The 20,803-nt window shown below is 40.3% G+C and overlaps 1 protein-coding gene across 1 annotated transcript; it reads right to left on the bottom strand.

Annotated features, from left to right (window-relative positions):
• Nucleotides 1-7,789: 7,789 nt before the first annotated feature.
• Nucleotides 7,790-12,379, bottom strand: LOC101995789 (protein-lysine methyltransferase METTL21E). Its single transcript, XM_026788876.1, has 3 exons — nucleotides 11,526-12,379; nucleotides 10,534-10,651; nucleotides 7,790-8,269 (listed from the first exon to the last, which is right to left on the bottom strand). Exons 1-3 carry the CDS (start codon nucleotides 11,781-11,783, stop codon nucleotides 7,866-7,868), a joined length of 780 nt encoding a protein of 259 aa, XP_026644677.1. The 5' UTR covers nucleotides 11,784-12,379; the 3' UTR covers nucleotides 7,790-7,865.
• Between the last annotated feature and the right edge of the window lie 8,424 nt (nucleotides 12,380-20,803).

Below are 20,803 nucleotides of genomic sequence, written 5' to 3' on the forward strand. Positions count from 1 at the left end.
AAGCATCTATTTCATAGTATATGCATGGCCTTATGAAGAGGAGTAGAATTTAAACAATCCCTGTAGACCGCCCTGGCGGGTCTGTTAGTCTAGGGGTTGTAACCCGCCTGGCAGGTCAGTTATTCCAGGGTCCCGGAGAGGTGCTACCTGAAAAGACGTGGGCGGGAGAGAGGAAGAAGGCCAAGCAAGGTGTTGTCAAAGTCTCCGTTTATTAGCGTCATGGTTGCAGCTTATATAGCCCCTGGATGAGGAATTTGGGTTGGGATGGGGGCAGGGCCAGGGCAGGAAGGGATCTTTCAGGGATGGTCTGAGCTGGTCACGAGGTTGTCAACCAGGAGGTTACAATCGGTCAGGTCACGATTCCTTGGTCAGGAGCTCACGAGTTGACACACCTAGTTCTCTAGATAGTTGGAATGTGGGGCGGTTCCACTAACAGATAGCTCTCAAGATAGTTGGGTGTGGGGTAGGCTCTGCCGACAAAACAGTTCTTAATACTGTTGGGGTGTGGGGCTCTCTGCAAACTCCCCAGGACAATGGTCCCTGAAATATTTTTGGGGGGAAATGGCTCCTGACAAATCCCTAATTAAAGATTACACTATTATCAAACAAAATATTCATCAAATGTATCAACAGTAAAAGGATCAAATTATACTGTTAGGTTTTAACTCTTTATTGGGATGTACTTACATAACTGTTTTTATAATTTAACTCATATTTAAATGATGGCATTAATTTTTTTCATTGGTTTATTTGGAAGAAAAGTTTATTCTGAAGGTCACTGGGGTCATCACCATGGCTAGTGTATGCAATTCTAACTCAGTTTATCTTCAGTGCTATCTTTGGGGGGGGGGTTAGCATCCAAATTCTTTATTTTCAAGTAATCAAAAGAAGCCAAAAAAATAAGTAAATAAAACAAGAATGCTCTAAAAATAGGCAATATCCACATCCAAGCTGAAATCTCTCCAGATATTGGCTTTAACCTCTTACATTTTTCAAACTCCATAAGCAGTTCTTGCTTAGTAGAAGCAATAGTCCATTGGCTTCAAGTTCTGCTGCTCAACTTAAAAACCAATCAGTAACAGGTACAATAAGAATATTGTCAGAAATATTAGGTTCCCCCTACCTTATCTTGATGTCCAGGGCAGTTATTAGTAGTTTTTTTAAAAAAAAAAATCACCTTTAATCAATTCTAGAACATTCTGTAGCTATGTGGTCTGGCTACTGCTCTGCAGAGACGTTGGCACCGTCCCCTGAACCTGCATCTCACAGGACAGCTTCTCTGACATCATGGAAGTCCGCTACTGCGTCAGTGGGCAGCTGTCACCTGTCAGAGGGTTTCAGGCAGCAAGGGAGGCTGACTGAGCAAAGTCACCTTCCAGAAGCAAGGTGGCTGATAGCAGATGGATCTCCGGCTAACATACACTGGGGGGGTATTTCCACATACACCATTTCATTGCACCAGGTTCCTGTCAGCTCTGCAGAGTGTCTGGTGTCCTTGTCCTTGACTGCCTAACTGGCAGGAAAAGCTTACTGGAAGGTGGATTCCAAGAGTTGCTGTCCTCATCTCACCCCCACAGCTCTCTTCTGCTTTGTTGATACAGTAAGTGTCCCTACCTCGTAACCAGGCAACAAAACCCAGCGTCATGCACTGAGCCTGGTCACTAACATATCAGATGATGTTTTAAAGTTCAGCCCTGCCCCACTGGCCTTCTCTGATGAAAAGCCACCTGAGGTCACAGTACACTTCGTCCTCATCACTTTTCCCCAGCCATCTCCCAACTTCAGCTCATTCTCAGAGTGTTCTTTTCTTTCTTTGAATGGCTTCATTACCATGATTGTATGTCTTTGAATTGATTATTCCAACGTGTTCCTGGTATGCCTTGCAAACAGAAATGTATTTTTCTATTAGACCCTTTGTTAAGTCTATATACCTATGTCATATGCATGCTGTTAGAAATGGAGGTTCATCTTCCCTTGATATGTCTCAAGAGTACCCCATTTACGCTCAGTTTTTCTCAGGAGACAAACACAATACTCTTCATTTAACTGGGAGTCCATTAATACGAAGACAATTCAAATTCAGATTTCTTTGTCAAGCTCGAGAAAAGAGCATAGGCTATAAGACTGTAGAGGTCAGAGTTGCCTTCCCAGTGACCATACCTGTGTCACCCTGGGTAAGATACCCAGGTCCAATGGGTCTCAATGTCTTTCTTTGTAAACCACACAAAGGTCTTTATGGGTCCTGGGAAAGATACTATGTGAATTGTCTCTATCCAGACCCTAAAGCAGTGAGTATTCCATTGATGAGTTATCTCTCAGCACAAGTTAGCAGAAGTGGCAGTTCTCCTAGTGAGTAACTCAAGCAGGTCCCTCTTCTGTTCAACAACACAGCACATACAGCTCCTGTGCCGGGATCTGTCCTTTCTCCCTTACATCCTCATCCTCCAGCTCTGGCTGCTCAGTCACCTTCACTATTTCCTGGCCATGGATGTCATTCCATTTTGCTACTATCAGGGCACTGCCCACCCCCTTGCTTGTACTTCCCCCTCTCCCCTGCCACTGGCATCTCTGCCTCAGCCCACTGGCACCAATCTAAAAGTCTCCAGGGGAACCAGCCCTGTCCACTTTGACACCTGCTGTGTCTGCAGCTTCAGATTGGCATATAGTGAGTTTTTATTAAGCAGCGATTTAGTAGTAAAGAGATGCATGGATGAATGAATGGCAACCATGAGACAGCTTTCTAAGGACTAAAAGCCAATCGACAAGAAAATGGGGCTTAGTTACATCTATTATTTGGCATTCTTGTAATCACCTTTAAGTCTCCTTAAATTGCTTATTTTAAATAATGAAGCCAGTTTCTAGAAATTCTTAGTCTTGACCTCTTTATCCCAGAGATACTATCTGGAATTTTTCCTCAACTCTTCTTTCTAGTGTATAGCTTTAAATCATGCCTGACATCTTCTTTAATCTTAAATCAACTGGCTATTAGTCACTTAGATACTAAGGAAATCTTTGGTTGAAAATGCTAATAATTTACTCATAGTAAAGTGTCATTTTACCCTGAGCAGAAGGCAGGTAGAAGTATTACTCAAGGATTTTAACCTAAGAATTTCTTGCATTTGTATGGCTTGTCCTTTGGGGCATTGATGATGGTTTGTGAAAAAGAAACAACTTTTACCATTATAATTTATACTCTACCAACAAAGGAAACACAAAAATAAGAAATACAAAATAAATCACAGCCCTAGATAAGAAACCAAATTAAATCACAACATGCTAAAAAATAAAATAAAATAAAAAAACATGAAGGTAAGAAATTGACTTGTAATTTAAATGAAAGGGGGAAAAAAAGAAAGAAAAATTCAAGGACCGAACCACAGGGTCTAAGAGCTGACAACGGCATGACTTTCAAGAAGCGTTTATCTTGTGCTTGTGATATAGCATCTGGCTATAAAATTTTAATTGCACATTTTAATCTTCATCTGCTTATATTTTTTGAGTATCCAAGCAATATTTTACTACTCATTGGAGGGCATTCAGTGTCTAATGTGTTTCTAATTTTGCTCTCATCATATTCACCCTGGACATCTGTTTCCATTTTCAATGAAGCTTTAAAATTCCTTGATGAACAATGTCATTGTGAGGCTTGATTGGATGTCTTAGAAAGACAGCTGCCTTAGAAACAAAGAAATTGAGAAGACGGAGGCAGGGGTGAGGTGGGAATCCCTACCTTTGAGGGTACCCAATAAAAACAGTGCTTATGACAGAGGCCACGGGTGAGTTTAATAGAATAAGCAACCGATTGCAGGTAGTGGTGATCTGAACACTACCCAGCCACACACCATCCCAGTAAATGGTAAGACACAGTCCAGGAACCCTTAAAGACGGAGTTAATACGATCCCAGAATGAATCAATCCATAGGCCATCTAATAAACCCTGTTCCACCAATGCTATCATACAATTGTACACAACACTCTTTGCTTTTGTGTAGGACTTAGAAATAGAGCAAATGTCGACGCCAGGCTGCAGGTAGCATGCTAGACTTAATTTCAGAGTACAAACTCAGATGCCAAACCTGGGAATGGAGCTCACATGTGAACAACTTCCAAGCTTTGCAAAGAATGTGTATAGAACTGAGGTCACACATGTGTATACACCTTTCATGTTTATCAATGTGTCATTTTAAGCTGTAGAAGAACATTACTTACAGGTCAGTTTGTCATCTCTGAAGCAATAATTATTCTGCAATTATTTGAACTAAAACATTGACAGATAGCACTCTATTCAATTAGAAATTCAATGAGTTACTCAAAAAATATTATATCATTAAAAACATAGTCTCGGGGACTGGAGAGATGACTCAGCAGTTAAGAGCACTGGCTGTTCTTCCAGAGGTCCTAAGTTCAATTCCCAGCAACCATCTGTAATGAGATCTGGTGCCCTCTTCTGGCCAGCAGGCATACATACAAGCAGAACACTGCACACATAATAAACAGATCTTAATTTAAAAAAAAAAAAACATAATCTCAGTGGTCTCAAAAGTCACAACGTGAGTTGTTCAGACTTAAGCTGACAAATGAATCCCTACACATTTTTAAAAGGATAACTGTGAGATAGAAAAAGTCTCAGAAAATCAGATATTTTAAAAATGAAGTGCTGTAAAACTGAACCTAGAAAAGCATGGAGGAGCTTCAAGAAAACAAAAACAAAAGCAGGATGACCAGGCAAACACAGAGTGAAGGAGAAGGGCAGAAGGTGAAGCAGGACAGAGGCAGCATAGGAGAGGCTGGTGCTAGAATTCTCAAGTGAAAGCTGTGAAATAAACAGAGCAAGACAATGGGTATGGATCTGTTTTTAAAAGAGTAACTTGAAGGAACTAAATGTTTGGTTTGGTTGGTCCCAACAGTCTTTGATAGGATACTTTATCTTCCCTATTTCAAAATTACTTCCCAACGATATTCAGACATTTTTGTTAGCAAGAGTGAAGGTGGGTTATTTTTCCCCCAGCTTACCACAGCAAGAGCTTTGCTGCCGGACATGTGATAGTCACACCTTTACGTTCCTCTGAGACAACTTTTAGAGATTAGCAGGTCCATATCTTCTAATAGAAGACTGTGCCATTAAACTCTTTTTTTTTTTCAGGGTCCACTTATACGGCTACACCTGAGGAAGGGGGCATAGGTTCCAAAAAATTCTGAAAATGTCTCTGTCTGCCCCCCTAATGTGGGTGAACCCCAGGGCTCAGCCCTTTATCCCCCCTTGCTCTGCGAAGGAGCGTCATAAGTCTTCTCTGAACCAAAAACTACGTCCATATCCCACACCTCACAGGGGTATTTCAGAGTCAGCCCTGGCTTTCTTGCTTACATTCCACATCCCACCTGGTAGAACATTCTGCTGCCTCTGGCTTCAGAGTACAGTAGAACAGCTGATCTCCCCCCCCCCACGCCCATGTAGATTTCTTGCTGTCCTCTGCCTGGATGGCTGCCACAGCTCCCAGCTAGTCTCTTGACTTTGAGATCCTGTTCTCAGAACAGCAGGACAAGAACACAGGCCATAACATGCTACTCCTTTACTTAGTATAATCCAAGGGCTCTCTATTTCAGCAGAAAAAAAAAAACGGAACAGAATTCTCTGAGGAGCCTGAGATGATGTGGCAAACACAGTAACGAACTGCTCAGATAAGTTCAGAATGACTTTATCACCAGGCAGCTATAAATCCCGCAGGTAGATAGATCACAACCATCACTATCCTTAAAACAGTCTTCCCAGGATGGATGCAGGGATGTATAAAGACCCAAGTGCCTTACTCCCATCAGAAATACCCTGACACAGGCCACTCCAAGTCTAGCACTGAGTGGGTCAATTCTCCATCACAACCATACAGCTTAACCACTGACCATATAGACTATATAACCAATGGCTGCCCAGCCTAACTAATCATTGATCATATAGACCATAACCAATGGCTGCCCAGCCTAACTAATAACTACCCATCACGTTCTCTCTCAGAGCCTGTATCTGGAGATCCTAGCCCATTGCACAGGACCTCCATAACCTACTTCCTGCCTTGTCTCCAACTTCAGACCTCAGCAGTCTCTGTCTGCCCCTCTACCACACCACTTTGATGGTTCTTCAAGTAGATAGGCAGGCCTCTTCCTGGAGGGCCTACGTGACTGTTCCTCCTACCTCAGGTACCCTTCCTGGAGTGTACAGCTGTATGTATGTACCTTCCGCCACAGCCTTCTGTGACGTCTCCTTCCATGGGTAGAAAGTCTAGAGACAGTGTTAGGTTTCATTTTAAAATATATTTGCTATTCTTTGAGTATCGATTCCTTTTGAAGAAGTGACCTTGGTTGTTTGACAGTTACTTTTTTCAAAGCATAAAGACAGTGATGGAATTATCAATGCAGAGTCTGTGCTCAGACAGACCTGGGTTTGACTGTTTCCATTCTTTCACTCCACAGCTGTGTAAGCTGGGTCGCTGCTCTTATCTGTGAAGTAAGAATGATGATATCACTGCCCTGTGTAGGCTGAACACTAAACAATTATGGGAAGGACAAACGGAAGACTGTTGAGATGTGGTCCTAAGAAAGCCCATGCACCCATGTACCTGCATCCTAACTTACAGTGCAGGCCCAGGAGATAGTCGTAGAGATGTCTGACCATGCCAGTGTCCAGCCAAGAAGAAAGCGCTGATCCTGGAGAAGCACACGACAGTCTAGCTGAGGAAACGGCAGTGTGTTTCCTCAAACAGCAACACAGTCCAGACAGCCACATGGCAAAAAAGGCCTAGTTCTTTACTCTTTCCACACTGACTTTAAGGGATTTCTCTGTAGACAGGAGCCTGTCCTGAAACTCGCTCTTGTAGATCAGGCTGACCTCGAACTCACAAAGGTCCACCTGCCTCTGCCTCCCGAGTGCTGGGATTAAAGGCATGCGCCACCACCGCCCGACCTGACTTTACTTTAAACCTTATTCTAATCTCTGAGGCCCACGTGAAAACCTCTTGAGAAGATTTCAAATATCTATGTAAATCTGTTTAAACTGTGACTACTTATTTGATATTAGGAGCCTAAATCTTTTCATGTACTTCCAACCCAAAGTTCTTATAATTATTTCTATTTCTGTGGAAAAAAAAATGAATTTTACTTAGCTTACAAAAACAAACAATAATCTCAGGCATTCTTATGCTCTTTCCGTTCATATTTTTTATCTGTTAGAGGGAAATGTTCTGCATGCTTGGTTGACTCAATAGTTACATCAGAGGTCCAAACTGTCAAGGGACATGACAGTCCCCCTCGAAGCTGGCACTGGTGGGAAGCACGGACATCTAGCACTGACCGCTCTTTTATCATATATATCTGCTCTTTTAGATTTACGCGCACATCACACTATGTCAGTTTCTCAATGCCTAAAAATATAATCATTTACGCCTATATTTAAAAGGATTAACGTCATGGGTGGATATGGGGGTACATACCTGGAATGCTAGCTCTCAGGAGGCTGCAAGTTCAAGGCCAATCTAAGACACATTTTCAAAAAGAAATAAAGTTATCACATTCAGTTAGAGACATCGTTATTGAAAATCGCTGTTTTGCAATGATGAGACTTTTACTGAAAGTTTGTTACCGTGTAATTAGAGTGCTGAGCAGACAGACTTGGGAACAAATTGTCTTGGTCCTATAGATGCACCTAGTGTGTGTGTGTGTGTGTGTGTGTAAAATTCCTTGCCTATAATAAGGCAAGTTTAGTCTTAACTTGTATTCTTATAGTGGTGTGTGTGCACGTGTGTGTTTTCTTTAAAGCAAGGATCTACTAGAAACCACCTTGGCATACCCATGCCCTAATTCACAGACCGTACGCACTATGCACTCCTCCGATTCTTCTTCATAGCTTTGTACAGCTTAATATTCAGGCTAGGGAAACTAGAGAGTTCCTCGAGGTCGAACAGTTCCTTAAATCTATCTACAAATCTATTCTCCTTCTCCAGCCTGAATCTCATGGCCCAGAGGATGATGGTGCTTTCTCTGCAGAGATGATCAAAAGTCAGGAGAAGCTCCTCCAGGAAAGGATGGGCGTAGACAACATCGGCTGCCAGGATGTAGTCAAAGTTAGTGGCAGACCTGGGGAAGTCCCTGTCTAATGCCACTCCCCAGGACAGCTCTTTAACCTGGGGCAAATGCTTGCATTTCATTTTGGTGTTTCTGGAAATATTATATTGCAGGTTTCCAAGTAATTCAGGTAAGTCTGTAGCAGTCACTCGAGCGCCTATGAAGAAAGGAAGGTAGGAAAAGTGGAATAAGACCAGTCAGCTTTCAACCAGCGTGCACTGAGATTCTTCACAACTGCCAGACTCAAAGAAAAGAGTGGGCAGCACATAAGGGCTTTTCAGAATAGACGCTAATCCACTTCTCTGCCCCTCTTTTTAAAAAAGAGCAAAACAGAATCTTGTGGTGTTTCTGTATCTTGCTGACCCCCTGTGTTTTTTGTTTAGCTCATCATTGTTGTTCTCCATTCAGGAGAAGAATGACAAGAAAAGAGAGCTTCATTGCAATGAAGGCTAAACAAGTACATTCTAAAGAGAGCCCCAAACCTTTGCATGTTTAATGGAATAAAATTATTATTGTTAATAATAAATTAAATTGGTGAATAGCATAGATTAGCAACAAACTTAAAACCATGTTGGCTAGTTTTCTATCAGTTTGACACAGATGGTTCCATCAAACTACCCTGCCAAGTCTGTGGGGACATTTTTTTTGATTAATGATTGATGTAGGAGGGTCCAGCTCCCTGCAGGTTGAGCAAGTGGCACTTAGTTGTATAAGAAAGCAGGTTGAGTGAGCCATGATAACCAAGCCAATAAAGCAGCACTCCTCCATGGTCTCTGTATCATATCCTGATCCAGTTTCCTGCCTGGAGTTCCTGCCTTTACTTCCCTTAGTGATAAAATGTGACCTGAGAGCTGCAGATGAAATAAACCCTTTCCTCCCCACATTGTTTCTGGTCCTGGTGTTTATCATTGTAACAGAAACCTAACTAGTCCAAGAATCACAAAGAAGCTCCTAGATTTCACCAATATAATCTGGATAAGCAAATCTAGGTGGAGAAATGACCCAGGATTTACAGGCAGATCACCCACTAATAAACATCATTGAAATATGATACTGGTTGGTATATAAAGAACTATAGTTATATAGCTCTCTATATAGAAGTCAATGCATGAAGAGAGGTGTACATGAACAAAGTGGAATATTCCAATATCCTTTGTCTCTAGACACAATAGTATTCCACTGATGTGGGATTCTCCTCTGTATGCTGTCAACACCATTGGTTAATTAATAAAGAAACTCCTTTGGACCTTTATCAGGGCAGAACTTAGCTAGGTGCAAAAACTAAACTGAATGCTGGGAGAAGAGGCAAAGTCAGAGAGAAGCCATGTAACCCCTCTGGAGGCAAATGCCAGAACTTTAACCAGTAAGCCACAGCCATGTGATGATACACAGATCAATAGAAATGGGTTAAGTTAATATGTAAGACTTAGCCAATAAGAAGCTAGAGCTAATGGGTCAAGCAGTGATTTAATTAATACAGTTTCTGTGTGATTACTTTGGGGCTAAGCAGTCGGGAACCAACAAGCAGCCCTCCCTCTAACAACATTCTATTAGCCATCCTTCTATCAAGAGTTGGCTGAAGCACAGGATTTATCCTATGCAGAAAACAGAAAAATGTACTGTCACCTCTTCTGTAAGACACCAGAAGGGAGGGGCCTGCATCATGGTATTAAGAAATGACCTGATTCTTCCAACCCTAAAAAAAAGTTGATTTGAATTTTCATTTTCTCCAACCCTCTAATAAACATGATCATTAAGGGTCAAAAAGAAAAACTCTGAGCCTTTTATGTAGGACCAAATGAGAATGGAAATGAAAAAAAAAAAAAAACAAATCTAAAAACAAACCCCTAAAAATCAAAGCTGAGGTGTGAGTTTCATGTGATTTCTAATACTACGTCCCTATTTTAACAGGTGCATGTTCATAAAAGAATAGGGCTCCCAAATCCCTGAAAGGAATCTAGCAGGATGGCTAATTTCACCTCCTACCTAGGCTTGTAAGCTCTCCTTCCACATGAAGATTTAAAACTACTTACAAGGAAAATTCTGGAAAGAAACCAGCAAAAGGATGGTAAAGTGGTAGGTTTTCTTGCTGAAGTCTGTTTCAAACAATTAAGGAGGGCCTAAAGAAATGGCTCAGAAGTTAAGAGCACTGGCTACTCCTCCAGAGGATCTGAGTTTAATTCCCAACAACCATATGGAGGTTCACAACCATGAACAGTGGGATCTGATGCCCTCTTCTGGCATAAAGTCATAATGCAGATAGAGCACACATATCCATAAAATAAATAAATGACTCTTTTAAAAACATAATTAAGGAGTTTCACATAAGCCCAGATCATAATACACTGGAAAGCAAAAATAACTAGTATTTGATCATTAGTTTCCTGACCAACTCCAGTCAATAAAGAAATATCTACTTACCAAGTAAACTTGCCACAATGGAGACAAGCCCTGTCCCAGCTCCAATTTCAATCACATTTTTATCAACCATGTTATATTGCTTGGCATGTGTTTCCAGGAAATAGCAGAGAACAAGGGCCTATGGAAATTGAGAGGAAAGGATGTTTGAAGTGGTTTTAGTAAAATTAAACTCTATTAGGTCAATATGCCACAGATATTATGATCTGCTAATGTGTACATCTGGGTATGAGTAAATTTGTGGATGTTAACATACACCATTCCAGAAAATTTTCATCCTCTGATAAGTCCAACATGTTGGCCAGCTAGAAAAAGTCCTTGTTGAAAATAAAAATGGAAATGAGTGAAAACAGAGTGTGGTTGTTTAAATTTGACCTTCTTCGAACTTCTTTTTCTTTTTTCTAGGCAGGGTTTCTCTGTGTACCAGCCCCAGCTGTCCTGGAACTCACTCTGTAGATCAGGCTGGCCTCAAACTCACAGAGATCCACCTGCCTCTGCCTCCTAAGTGCTGGGATTAAAGGCTTGCACCACTATCGCCCAACTGTCTTCTAAGTTCTAACAACACCAGTTGATTCCAATTAATGTGTGAAGGTGGGGAGGGGAGCGGTGGTGGTTGGCTGCCCTTCATGAGATAACTGGTAAAGGAGAGGGGGCCTATGAGAGTGTCCTCGTTGTGAGTCTCAAATAGACATTCTTTAATCTTGCTTTACTCAAAACAGAGGCAATAAATAAGAAATGAAAGCATGTACTCTTTTCATCTCTCATAGCATAAAAGCTAAAGGCATCCACATCTTTACTGAGCCTACAAATGTCAAGAAAGTCAGAAACGAATTTAACTGGAAGCAGTTTCCCATTACGTGATGTCTAAATTTTGGTGTTGTGTGAGATCACAAAATAGAATCTTGCAACCTGTTTCCTTCTAACAAGTCAAATAAAATAATGAATAAAACCTGGAAAGCAGCTGGGGTGCAGCAAACTCTTAAAAGAAATGATACCGAGGGCCAGACAACAGCACCATAACAATCTTTGGCTTCCGTAATCCGAATCTCATGACCAGCGAAGTGAAAGCCTTCCCAAGAAACAGTCGTTATCTGAGTTGGAATAAAACTCCTTGCCATGATCTCTGCAACCACCTGCCTGTCATCGTCACCTTCTCTGATCTCTGAAAGGAAAGAACAAAACAAAACCAAAAAAAGGGCAGTGTTTTTAATCTCGCTAAGTGAAACAAGCCAGACCCACACCGTAAATATCATATGCTTTTCCTCACACGAGAATCTAGATTTAAGATGTAATCAAGATTTTCCTAGATTTTTCAATATGAATGTATAAGGGCGACTGTATATAAGGAGGGCGGACTAATGGAAGAGGAAAAGAAGAATGGAAGGCAAATACTTTGTTATATTCTATATGTGGAGCCTAGATTTTAAAGTATAGATGGGGGACTGCTTGGGGATATGAAAGGAAAGACGTGCAGAGCAGGGAGCCAAGGAAAGGTGGTGTGGGTGGGGATGAGCAGAACACTGTGCAGGCATGAGGACATCATAAAGGAACCCACTATTTTGCATGCTTACAGAAAATAATAAAGTATTTTTAAGTCCTACCAAAAGAAAACTCTGATGGAAATACAGCTCTTCGCAGTTCAAGGTATTGTTGAATATTCACTGACTTTAGATGCAATAAACTAGCAAACTATTTAAAAATACTCCATGGGGACAAGGAGGCTCAGTGTGTAAAGGAACTTGCTGCCAAATTGAGGACCCAAATTCAGTCTCTAGAACCCATAAGGTAGAAGGAAAGACCTGACTCCGTGTTGTCCTCTGACCTTTACACATTTCGCACTTAGACTGAGGCATACCCTTAACACTCCTTAAGTTAACTTCTCAACTTGAGAAATAGAAGAACACAAATATTTCATAATTTAACATAACTCCTCATATGCCAGGCTCTCACCATCTCTTTGATGTTTACTGAAGTTGATACCACCACCATCTATTTCTGAAACACTAAATAAAGCACAAAATAATTGATAAGAGTTTTCAAAAACACACGATAAACTGGATTAAAATAAACATTGGTGAAAATATATGATCTTGAGTCTATTGCAATTTCACAGTACAACTCCAAGTGTTTTGGTAATGTATACTTTATACATTTTATATATATATATATTATATATTATACCTTGGTAAAGTATACCTATACTTTATGATCTCTGGTTATTCAGAAAATCAAAGATACTTAATTCTACTCAACAATATACTCCTGTACTGTTTATAGTCATGTGTTTTTATGTTGTTATGTTGGTACTAGCCATAGGCTCATAGCATCAACCACTCCACTCTCCTCCTCCCATTAACACTGGCCCTCAGAGATGCAGAAAAAGCAGAAAGATGAACAATGAGTATTCTTCAGCAAGAGCGATGCCCTTCCAGACATTTATCTGAAACTGTCCTTAAGCAGCCGTAAGGATTTACATTCAGGAAACAAATAATGCTGGTAATTTGTTTCATTTGAACTTAACTTCCATCTACATGCACTTGGTTTGCTGAGACTGACGGGGTAATAGTGTCAACATTTACTGGAGAAATCCTTTAGGGAAAAGCAGAGACATTAATTGCTTGCATGAACTTTTAGCTGACTCTCTCCTCTTGGGCCTCCTTACTGCTCATAAAGGTAACACTTCTTTGACAAGTCACCTGTGGCACCAAGGATCAATAAATGTTAGAGCACACCAAGTCCTATGAGATTCTCTAAGATCTCCAGTCTTTGATATCAAAGCTTTACTGGTAAATATTTGCTCATAGAGTCTACTGTATCCGACTTTTCATGTTATTTTAAAAGTTAGTTGCCCATATTTAGTGAGGAGGTCTAACAAGCGGGTGATAGCAAATGTGACTCTGACTTTTCACCTTGTCTTTCTGAATAAAGAGAGAAGATCATTTCTTTTTGAAAGTGGCAACTTTACTCCCATAGGGAAGTGAAATTTCAACAACCCATATGAATCTTCCATTATAAAGACTTCAAAGAGAGTTTATGATAAACAACTATAATAACTACTGATTTCTTAAAGACTCTAAAAGAGCACAGTTCTATCCATCAGACAAGGCAAATTAAAATACAGGCAGGGGAGAGACAAGAGTGGAGAAAGTGCCACTACAAAAGTCATGGAAGCTCAGGCATGGTGGTCCACCTGCAACCTCAGTGCTCAAGAATCAGGAACAGTCACCCCGGGGCACACTGGCTAACTGGAGTAGCAAAGTCATTTAAAAAGTAAGGAAGAGCCAGGTGGTGATGGCGCACGCCTTTAATCCCAGCACTTGGGAGGCAGAGGCAGGCGGATCTCTGGGAGTTCGAGGCCAGCCCAGTCTACAAGAGCTAGTTCCAGGACAGGCTCCAAAACCACAGAGAAACCCTGTCTCGAAAAACCGAAAAAAAAAAAAGTAAGGAAGAAAGTGTTTTGCAATTACTTTGTTATCCTGCGATTATCTATTTTAAAGCTCTTTCATACAAAATAGTCGTCGGGGCCACTTTGGAGCTATTAATATTTGCTGACAGGGATTAAAATCTACCAGGTGCTCTTGTTCTCCTGAGAACAAAAGGGATTTCAAGTGTGAAGTGAAAGCCAAGTTTTGCCACATTCCAATGGGGCTTTTCTTGAGAAGAATTCAACAGTGAATCATCTCTGTTGCTAGACTGCAGCCTTCAGAAGAAAGGGTCAGATAAACAAAGACCGTTCGTTCATTTTCCAACTGCTCAGACCCGAATAATCACAAAGAAACTATATTAATTACAACACTGCTTGGCCAACAGCTTAGGTGCATTCCCCACCAACTCTTATATCTTAAATTAACCCATTTCTATCATTTTGTATTGTCACAAGTCTGTGGCCTATGAGTAAGCTTCCAGGGCATCTGTGTCCTTTGGCAGCTACACGGCATCTCTTTGACTCCGCCTACTCTCTCTAAATATATATCCCTTCCAGCCTGGCTGTCTTATGTCCTGCCATAGGCCAAAGTAGCTTTATTCATTAACAAATAAAAACAACACATATACAGAAGAACATATCACATCAGGGGCAGAGAACAGAAACAGAAAAAAGAAAGAGAGAGAGAAACTGACTTTAATAGCTATGACAAGTGAATTAATGCTTCCATTTGAGGGCTGTCATGAGCACCTGTCAGGAAAATGTAAAGTACAAACCACCTCACTAAGTGAAGGAAAATGTCATTTTCAACTGAATCTTCTATTCAAAGGAGAATGCCATGTGTTAAAGGTATTTTGGGATTAGTAAATTGTCACACACTAGCATAAAAGGTATAATTCTGCTGCTTTGACGGCCCAAAATCTTAGAGGTTATTTTTGTTGTTATTGTGGTTTTCTGAAACTGACTTCTGAGAAGATTCCACAAATATTCCCATCCAGTCTGTTGGTCTGCTTAGTTTCAATCCAATAGTCCAAACGATGCTATATTTTGTATTTTTACAGGAGAAATAAATCTTTTCTTATTGAAATTGGTCAAAGTACAGGCGAAAAACAAAAAGAGTGGACATTGCACTGAGAAATTGATGCTTGGATCAAAAAGGGAACGGTATGAAAAAAACACCAATGATATTTGATAATTATTACAAAAGAGGCATCTCGGAAGTGTACTGATGTGCCCCGGTGGGTTGGCTGAATCAAGAGAAGCAACCTGAAGGAAGTGGCATTTGCAATCAGAGAATCCTTGCACAAGATTGGCCTGAAGACTAAGGTTGAGATGAGGCTTGGGTGCAGCGCTGCAGTCTAGGGCAATATATTTGCTATACTAGCTGGAGACATACAATTATAATATGAGAATCACCCATTGACACATACTGAAGGTTAAAAATAACCACCCAAATAAACATATGCTAAATAAACTAATTTCCTGTGTGTTGTTTTCATTACTCTTACACTGTGCTCTTTGGGGACCCACCACCAAGCTCCCAAATAATTACATGGATGTTTATTTCTTTGTTACAAATGCCCGGCCTTAGCTTGGCTTACTTGTAGCCAGTTTTTCTTTTTTTTTCTTTTTTCTTTTTCTTTTTCTTTCTTTTTTTTTTTTTTTTTTTTTTTTTTTTAGCCAGTTTTTCTTAAACTTAAATTGTCCTGTCTACATTTTGCCTCTGGACTTTTCCTTTTTTCTTCTTACTCAATGACTTGCTGTGTAGCTGGATGGCTGGCCCCTCCTCCTCTCCTCCTTTCTCTCCTCCCTCTTCTTTTTCTCCTTCTATTTATTCTATTTGCATGCAAGCCCCACCTATACTTTCTCCTGCCTTGCTATTGGTCATCCAACTCTTTATTAGACAAATCAGATGTTTTAGACAGGCAAAGTAACACAGCTTCAGAGTTAAACAAATGCAATATATCTTTGCATCATTAAACAAATATTCCACAGCATAAACCAATATAACACATCTTTAACTAATATTCCCCCAATACCCTTGTGTCAAATAAAAAGCACTTAAATTTACCAATACAATCTACCTCAGATGTCTCCAAAACTTGGTTTTGGATGTCTCTATTCAACGCCAATTACTGTCCCCAAGGGGTGACATACACCACTTCAAAAGTGCAGGCTCCCTAGTTTGGTTCTCCACTATGACTGCTGCCTTCATCCCGACTCTTACTGCCATCTCTAACAGTCAACTTTGTTCGAGGAATCCTGGAACAGCCCACTTGAGGCTTTCTTTGATCTATATTGTAGTTGACACAGTTGACAGATCTTCCTGCCCTCTCTCCATCTCCCTCTACTCTCAGACAGCTTTCCCTATTTCTGTTCCTTCCTTCATTCCCCACCCCAACCATTTATCTCCAATAAATCCAAATCAGCAGGTTTGGGAATCACTGTGCACTGGGATCATGAGACATTCGCTGTGGGGGGGGATGTGTCGTCTGCTCCACAACTGAAGATTCTCAGGAGCTGCCATCTTACAAAATTCTGCTGCGCCGGGCGGTGGTGGCGCAAGCCTTTAATCCCAGCACTCGGGAGGCAGAGGCAGGCGGATCTCTGTGAGTTTGAGACCAGCCCGGTCTACAAGAGCTAGTTCCAGGACAGGCTCCAAAACCACAGAGAAACCCTGTCTCGAAAAAAAAAAAAAAAAAAAAAAATTCTGCTGCATCTACTAGTAGCTCTGGGGACTGTGGCATAGGGCAGGCAACATGATGTATTTAGAATAATTAGGGTAGACGAAGCTTTAGAATTAATTACAGTGTATCCCTAGACATACACAGGAATGAATTTTTAGCTCTCACACTAGTTCTAATTTCAATCTGTGTATAAATAAGTGATATCTTATAATTCTCAGATCTTCCTGCAAGTACTGAAATATGAGGACTTATGGTCTTAGTCCATCTTTTCCAAGCCCGTGGTACTAAGTATAAAAAGGACAGGACAGATAAACATCCTTCAGTACTTGAGAACCCAATGTTCCTCTACTTGGTGGAAACCTTGCCAACAAAACGTCTTCTTCTTGGCTACAACAGCACACACTTCTCCTTAGCATTCTAAATCCAAACAGATGCTTGCATTTTTGTTTAGCTACATAGATGAATAGGGGATATGTCTGCTCCTATTGTAAAATATTTTAGCACCCTACCACAAACTCATCTTGCCTCAAACTACTTCCACCTCAGTTGTAATTTGCCAAACCATCATGTGCAGTTTTGAAACCAAGAATTGTTACTAATGGCTATGAAAATGACAAAATTCTAGTCATAAAACAGAGAAATTACCTCTGCATTCAAATTATGATGGGGTGGATTCTCTAAGAGATTACAACTTGCACCTTTAGGTTTGTGACGCATTGGCATTTAAGCTAGGGAGGCTGCCAGCTCTACTTGCGCCCAACTCTGTCTGCCTACAGATATGCTCACCTATGTAGAAGCCAACTGTTAAACCTGGCGTGTCTCAAAGAAAGAAGCAGGTCTATGGTTGTTTGAAAACACCTACAGTGTATATAGATAAGAAGGACAGAAAGAAAATGGGAGACAATTTGATCTGGGTTAAAACTACTTTACAAAAACATGGCCATTTTTCTAGTCTATATAAGAAGTAGAACTTTTATCCCAATGAAAGATCATTCTATTTAGGAACCTAAACAAAGTCATACATCATATGCAAGACTGTAAAAATGGTAGACCAGTTTCAAATATTCAAATTTAAATTCTTACATCGAGAAGCCAAATTACATTATGTACTTTTGCCTACGATCAATAGTCAAAAAGATGATAAATACATGTTGGAGATACTTTGTAGCCTTAAATTCAACTTTCATGCAAACATCACTAAAATTTTACTTTTTATATAGAACTATTTTGCTCTCCCTCAAACTTTTTAAAAATAACCACAGCAACGTGTTTGGTGACTAGCATCTTATTTTAAATGCCATTTTTTACAGATCAAAGAAAAACTATAAAATCTCTTTGTCTTATACAGATTATTATTGTCAGTCAAAATTACTTCTATTATATCAGAAGCACTAGTGTTTAAAAGTATTCATTGAACCTTATTGGAGGTACTTTAGGTTAGTAAGCACAAGCCAAGATACAATATGCAATTAATAAACCCTACTTCCCATTAAGGTATTAATGAAGACTGAAAAGGTAAGTTTTTAGATTCTATTAATGGTTTTTCTACACAGAATAGTCTAATTAAAAGAAGAAACAAAATATTTACCTTTTTCAGTTTCTGGATCCATCAGCTGCTAAATTAGTGAATAGTGATATGTTGATGTTTTCTTGATCATTTGAACAATAAGCCCATAATTCACTAAAATATCAAATTCATGATCAATTCAAAATGGATTCAAAATGTGTAGTAAGTGCACCTATCTCACAGTTTAGCTTCTGATGTAGCTGAGAAAATTATAGTAAAATATCACATATTAAAGCATGATTTAAGGAAAGTCATGAATTATAATAGTAAAATTTCATTATTAAAGCATGTCTTAAGGAGGTCGTGAATTATAGTAAAATATCATATATTAAAGCATGATTTTTAGTAAAATATCATATTAAAGCATGACTTAAGAAAGGTCATAGATACTACATAGTACCCATCAGAATCAGAATAAAGGCTTCATGGTCAAAAACTAAAACCTGTTTGAGAGGCTGGTGGTGGTGGTGCACACCTTTAACTCCAGCACTCAGAAGGCAGAGGCAGGTGGATCTCAGTGAGTATGAGGCTAGTGTGAACCACCAGGTGGTGTTTATGAGTCCACATCACCCCAGCAAAGGCTTACAACAAGCTCAAGCATGATATGCTATTCACTTAGAGCAGGTAACTGTAATAGGCTTAAATGAGCTGTTAGTCTCTGAAAACAATTCGCCGTGTCTACTTCTCAATTTAATTAATGTCTCATGACAAATAATCCCAATATTTCCATCCTTCTTCCAAAGTTCCTACTTTTCGCAGTTACCATCTTTTTCTTTGTTGCATGCCCCTGCAAGTTAGAAGCCAAATTACTTCCCTACTGTTAATAGACAATAAACACAAATGTTCAATAAAATCAAGATCACACAGCTAAAAGAATAGCAAGTCTTCCCACCTCCACCAAGTTTTCCGTTTCTCTCATTAAAGGAGACAGTCTTTATTATACCTGTCTGCCTAGAGTGAGTACTTAGTCAATGTTAAGGCTGGACATACCTAAGTGTCAGCTGAGTTTACAGAAGGTGAAATAGAACCATCCACAACTTCTGATTTGCTGCTGAAGCCTCTGCAAATGTCCCAGGCTGTCCCCAGAGCTCGTAGTTCGCTACTGTATACCCTGGCAACAAGACCGAGCTGAAGGGATTAGGGCCCAACAGCTGCAGCTTCTGCGCCTCTGGTTGCACAACAGTGACGTTGCAAAGCCCAGAAAGCAAAGGCTGAAGAAGGACACCTGGGAATACAGCAGGAGATGGTGAATGCACACCACATCTTCAGTGAGGATGTAGGCTACGCAAGCAGAAGCAAGCTAAGCTTTCCACTCTGGTGCCAAGAGTTATTCTAAGACTCTGTGGCTGCGATGTCCTATCAAATAGAGACCGTTCAGTTTTCAAGTCACCTATCTGGGTGTGAACACAGATTTTCGAACCCAACAACTGCATCAGCATGGGTGTGGCATTGTTCTGTACCCAAGAATCAGAAGACCAGGCTTCCTTCTCACCGAGGCTGAATAAGCAGGCTGGGATACGGTTCTCTGAGCATCTCTACGCCAGCACAGAGGCGTGTACCTCGGGGCTCATATAAATTTCCTTTCACTTTCGTGTTGCAGGAGGAATCAAAGCCAAGCAAGACTGCACACCCAGAAATGTGAGTACAACTTCTAAGACATACTTTTAGACTGTGATGTACACAGAGCTGAACTCAGGTCATTTCATATACAGGATAGGTCTAGGTATCCCAAAACCTGGTTTTCATTATTCATGTCAAGAACCACTTATGACTTGGGGCCATTTACTTTTTATATTTCTCAGCTTTATCTCATATAAAACAGGAACATAAAAAGCACATAAGATGCATATGCATTTGGGGAATAAATATTATAGGTAAAACATTCCTGGAATTCCAAAACCCTGAGGAATTCACACTGCTATGCAGAGGCAGGTGACTTTGGTCAGAGGACACACTCCCTTTTTGACTCTGTTTAAAACAAGCATGAATAATGAGTTAATAAATAAGAATTATTTGCCTCTTTCAGAGAGCTTTTTGAAAGATCATGAGGTCCCCTGTGCTAAGATTTACAAGATCCAAAACTCCACAATCAATTATGTTAACCAACATGACAATAATCATTTATTACACTGAAGAGTATATGGAGACGGATGCCTTCAGCTATGTCTTTCTGTAAGGAATCTGTCTCTATTAGGAAAGCACGTGTTAAACACACGCGCGCGCGCGCACACACACACACACACACACACACACACACACACACACACAGATGCTCGTGTTTGAACATTTGGCCCACAGCTGTTTGAGGAAGTTGTGAAACATTTAAGAGATGGGTCTCCATTGGAAGAAGTAAGGTCTAGTCACAGGTACAGTAACGTGTCTATCTCTGTAGCGGTGAACCAGATGAACTAGTCTGGCTACCACTATAACTGTACGCCACAGATTGACCAAAACATACCATGTTTCCATGTTGTTTGTGGATACTAATGTAGACACTCACACAGACATTTTCATGTAAGGTTTTTCTGTTCTTTGATTTTTTAAATAAACTTTAGAAACCAAACTATAAGATAAAAACTACACGTTCAAAATGGA

This window comes from Microtus ochrogaster, unplaced genomic scaffold, assembly GCF_000317375.1.
Source record: "Microtus ochrogaster isolate Prairie Vole_2 unplaced genomic scaffold, MicOch1.0 UNK8, whole genome shotgun sequence".
NCBI classification, from domain to species: Eukaryota; Metazoa; Chordata; class Mammalia; order Rodentia; family Cricetidae; genus Microtus; species Microtus ochrogaster.

What these genes read in the sequence shown, in the direction of transcription:
- LOC101995789 (XM_026788876.1), bottom strand. Translation starts at nt 11,783, where the DNA reads ATGATATTTACGGTGTGGGTCTGGCTTGTTTCACTTAGCGAGATTAAA. An exon ending in GTGCTGTTGTCTGGCCCTCG is followed by an intron (nt 10,652 to 11,525) that starts GTATCATTTCTT and finishes CAATTTCCATAG; the next exon opens with GCCCTTGTTCTCTGCTATTT. An exon ending in CATTGTGGCAAGTTTACTTG is followed by an intron (nt 8,270 to 10,533) that starts GTAAGTAGATAT and finishes CTTTCTTCATAG; the next exon opens with GCGCTCGAGTGACTGCTACA.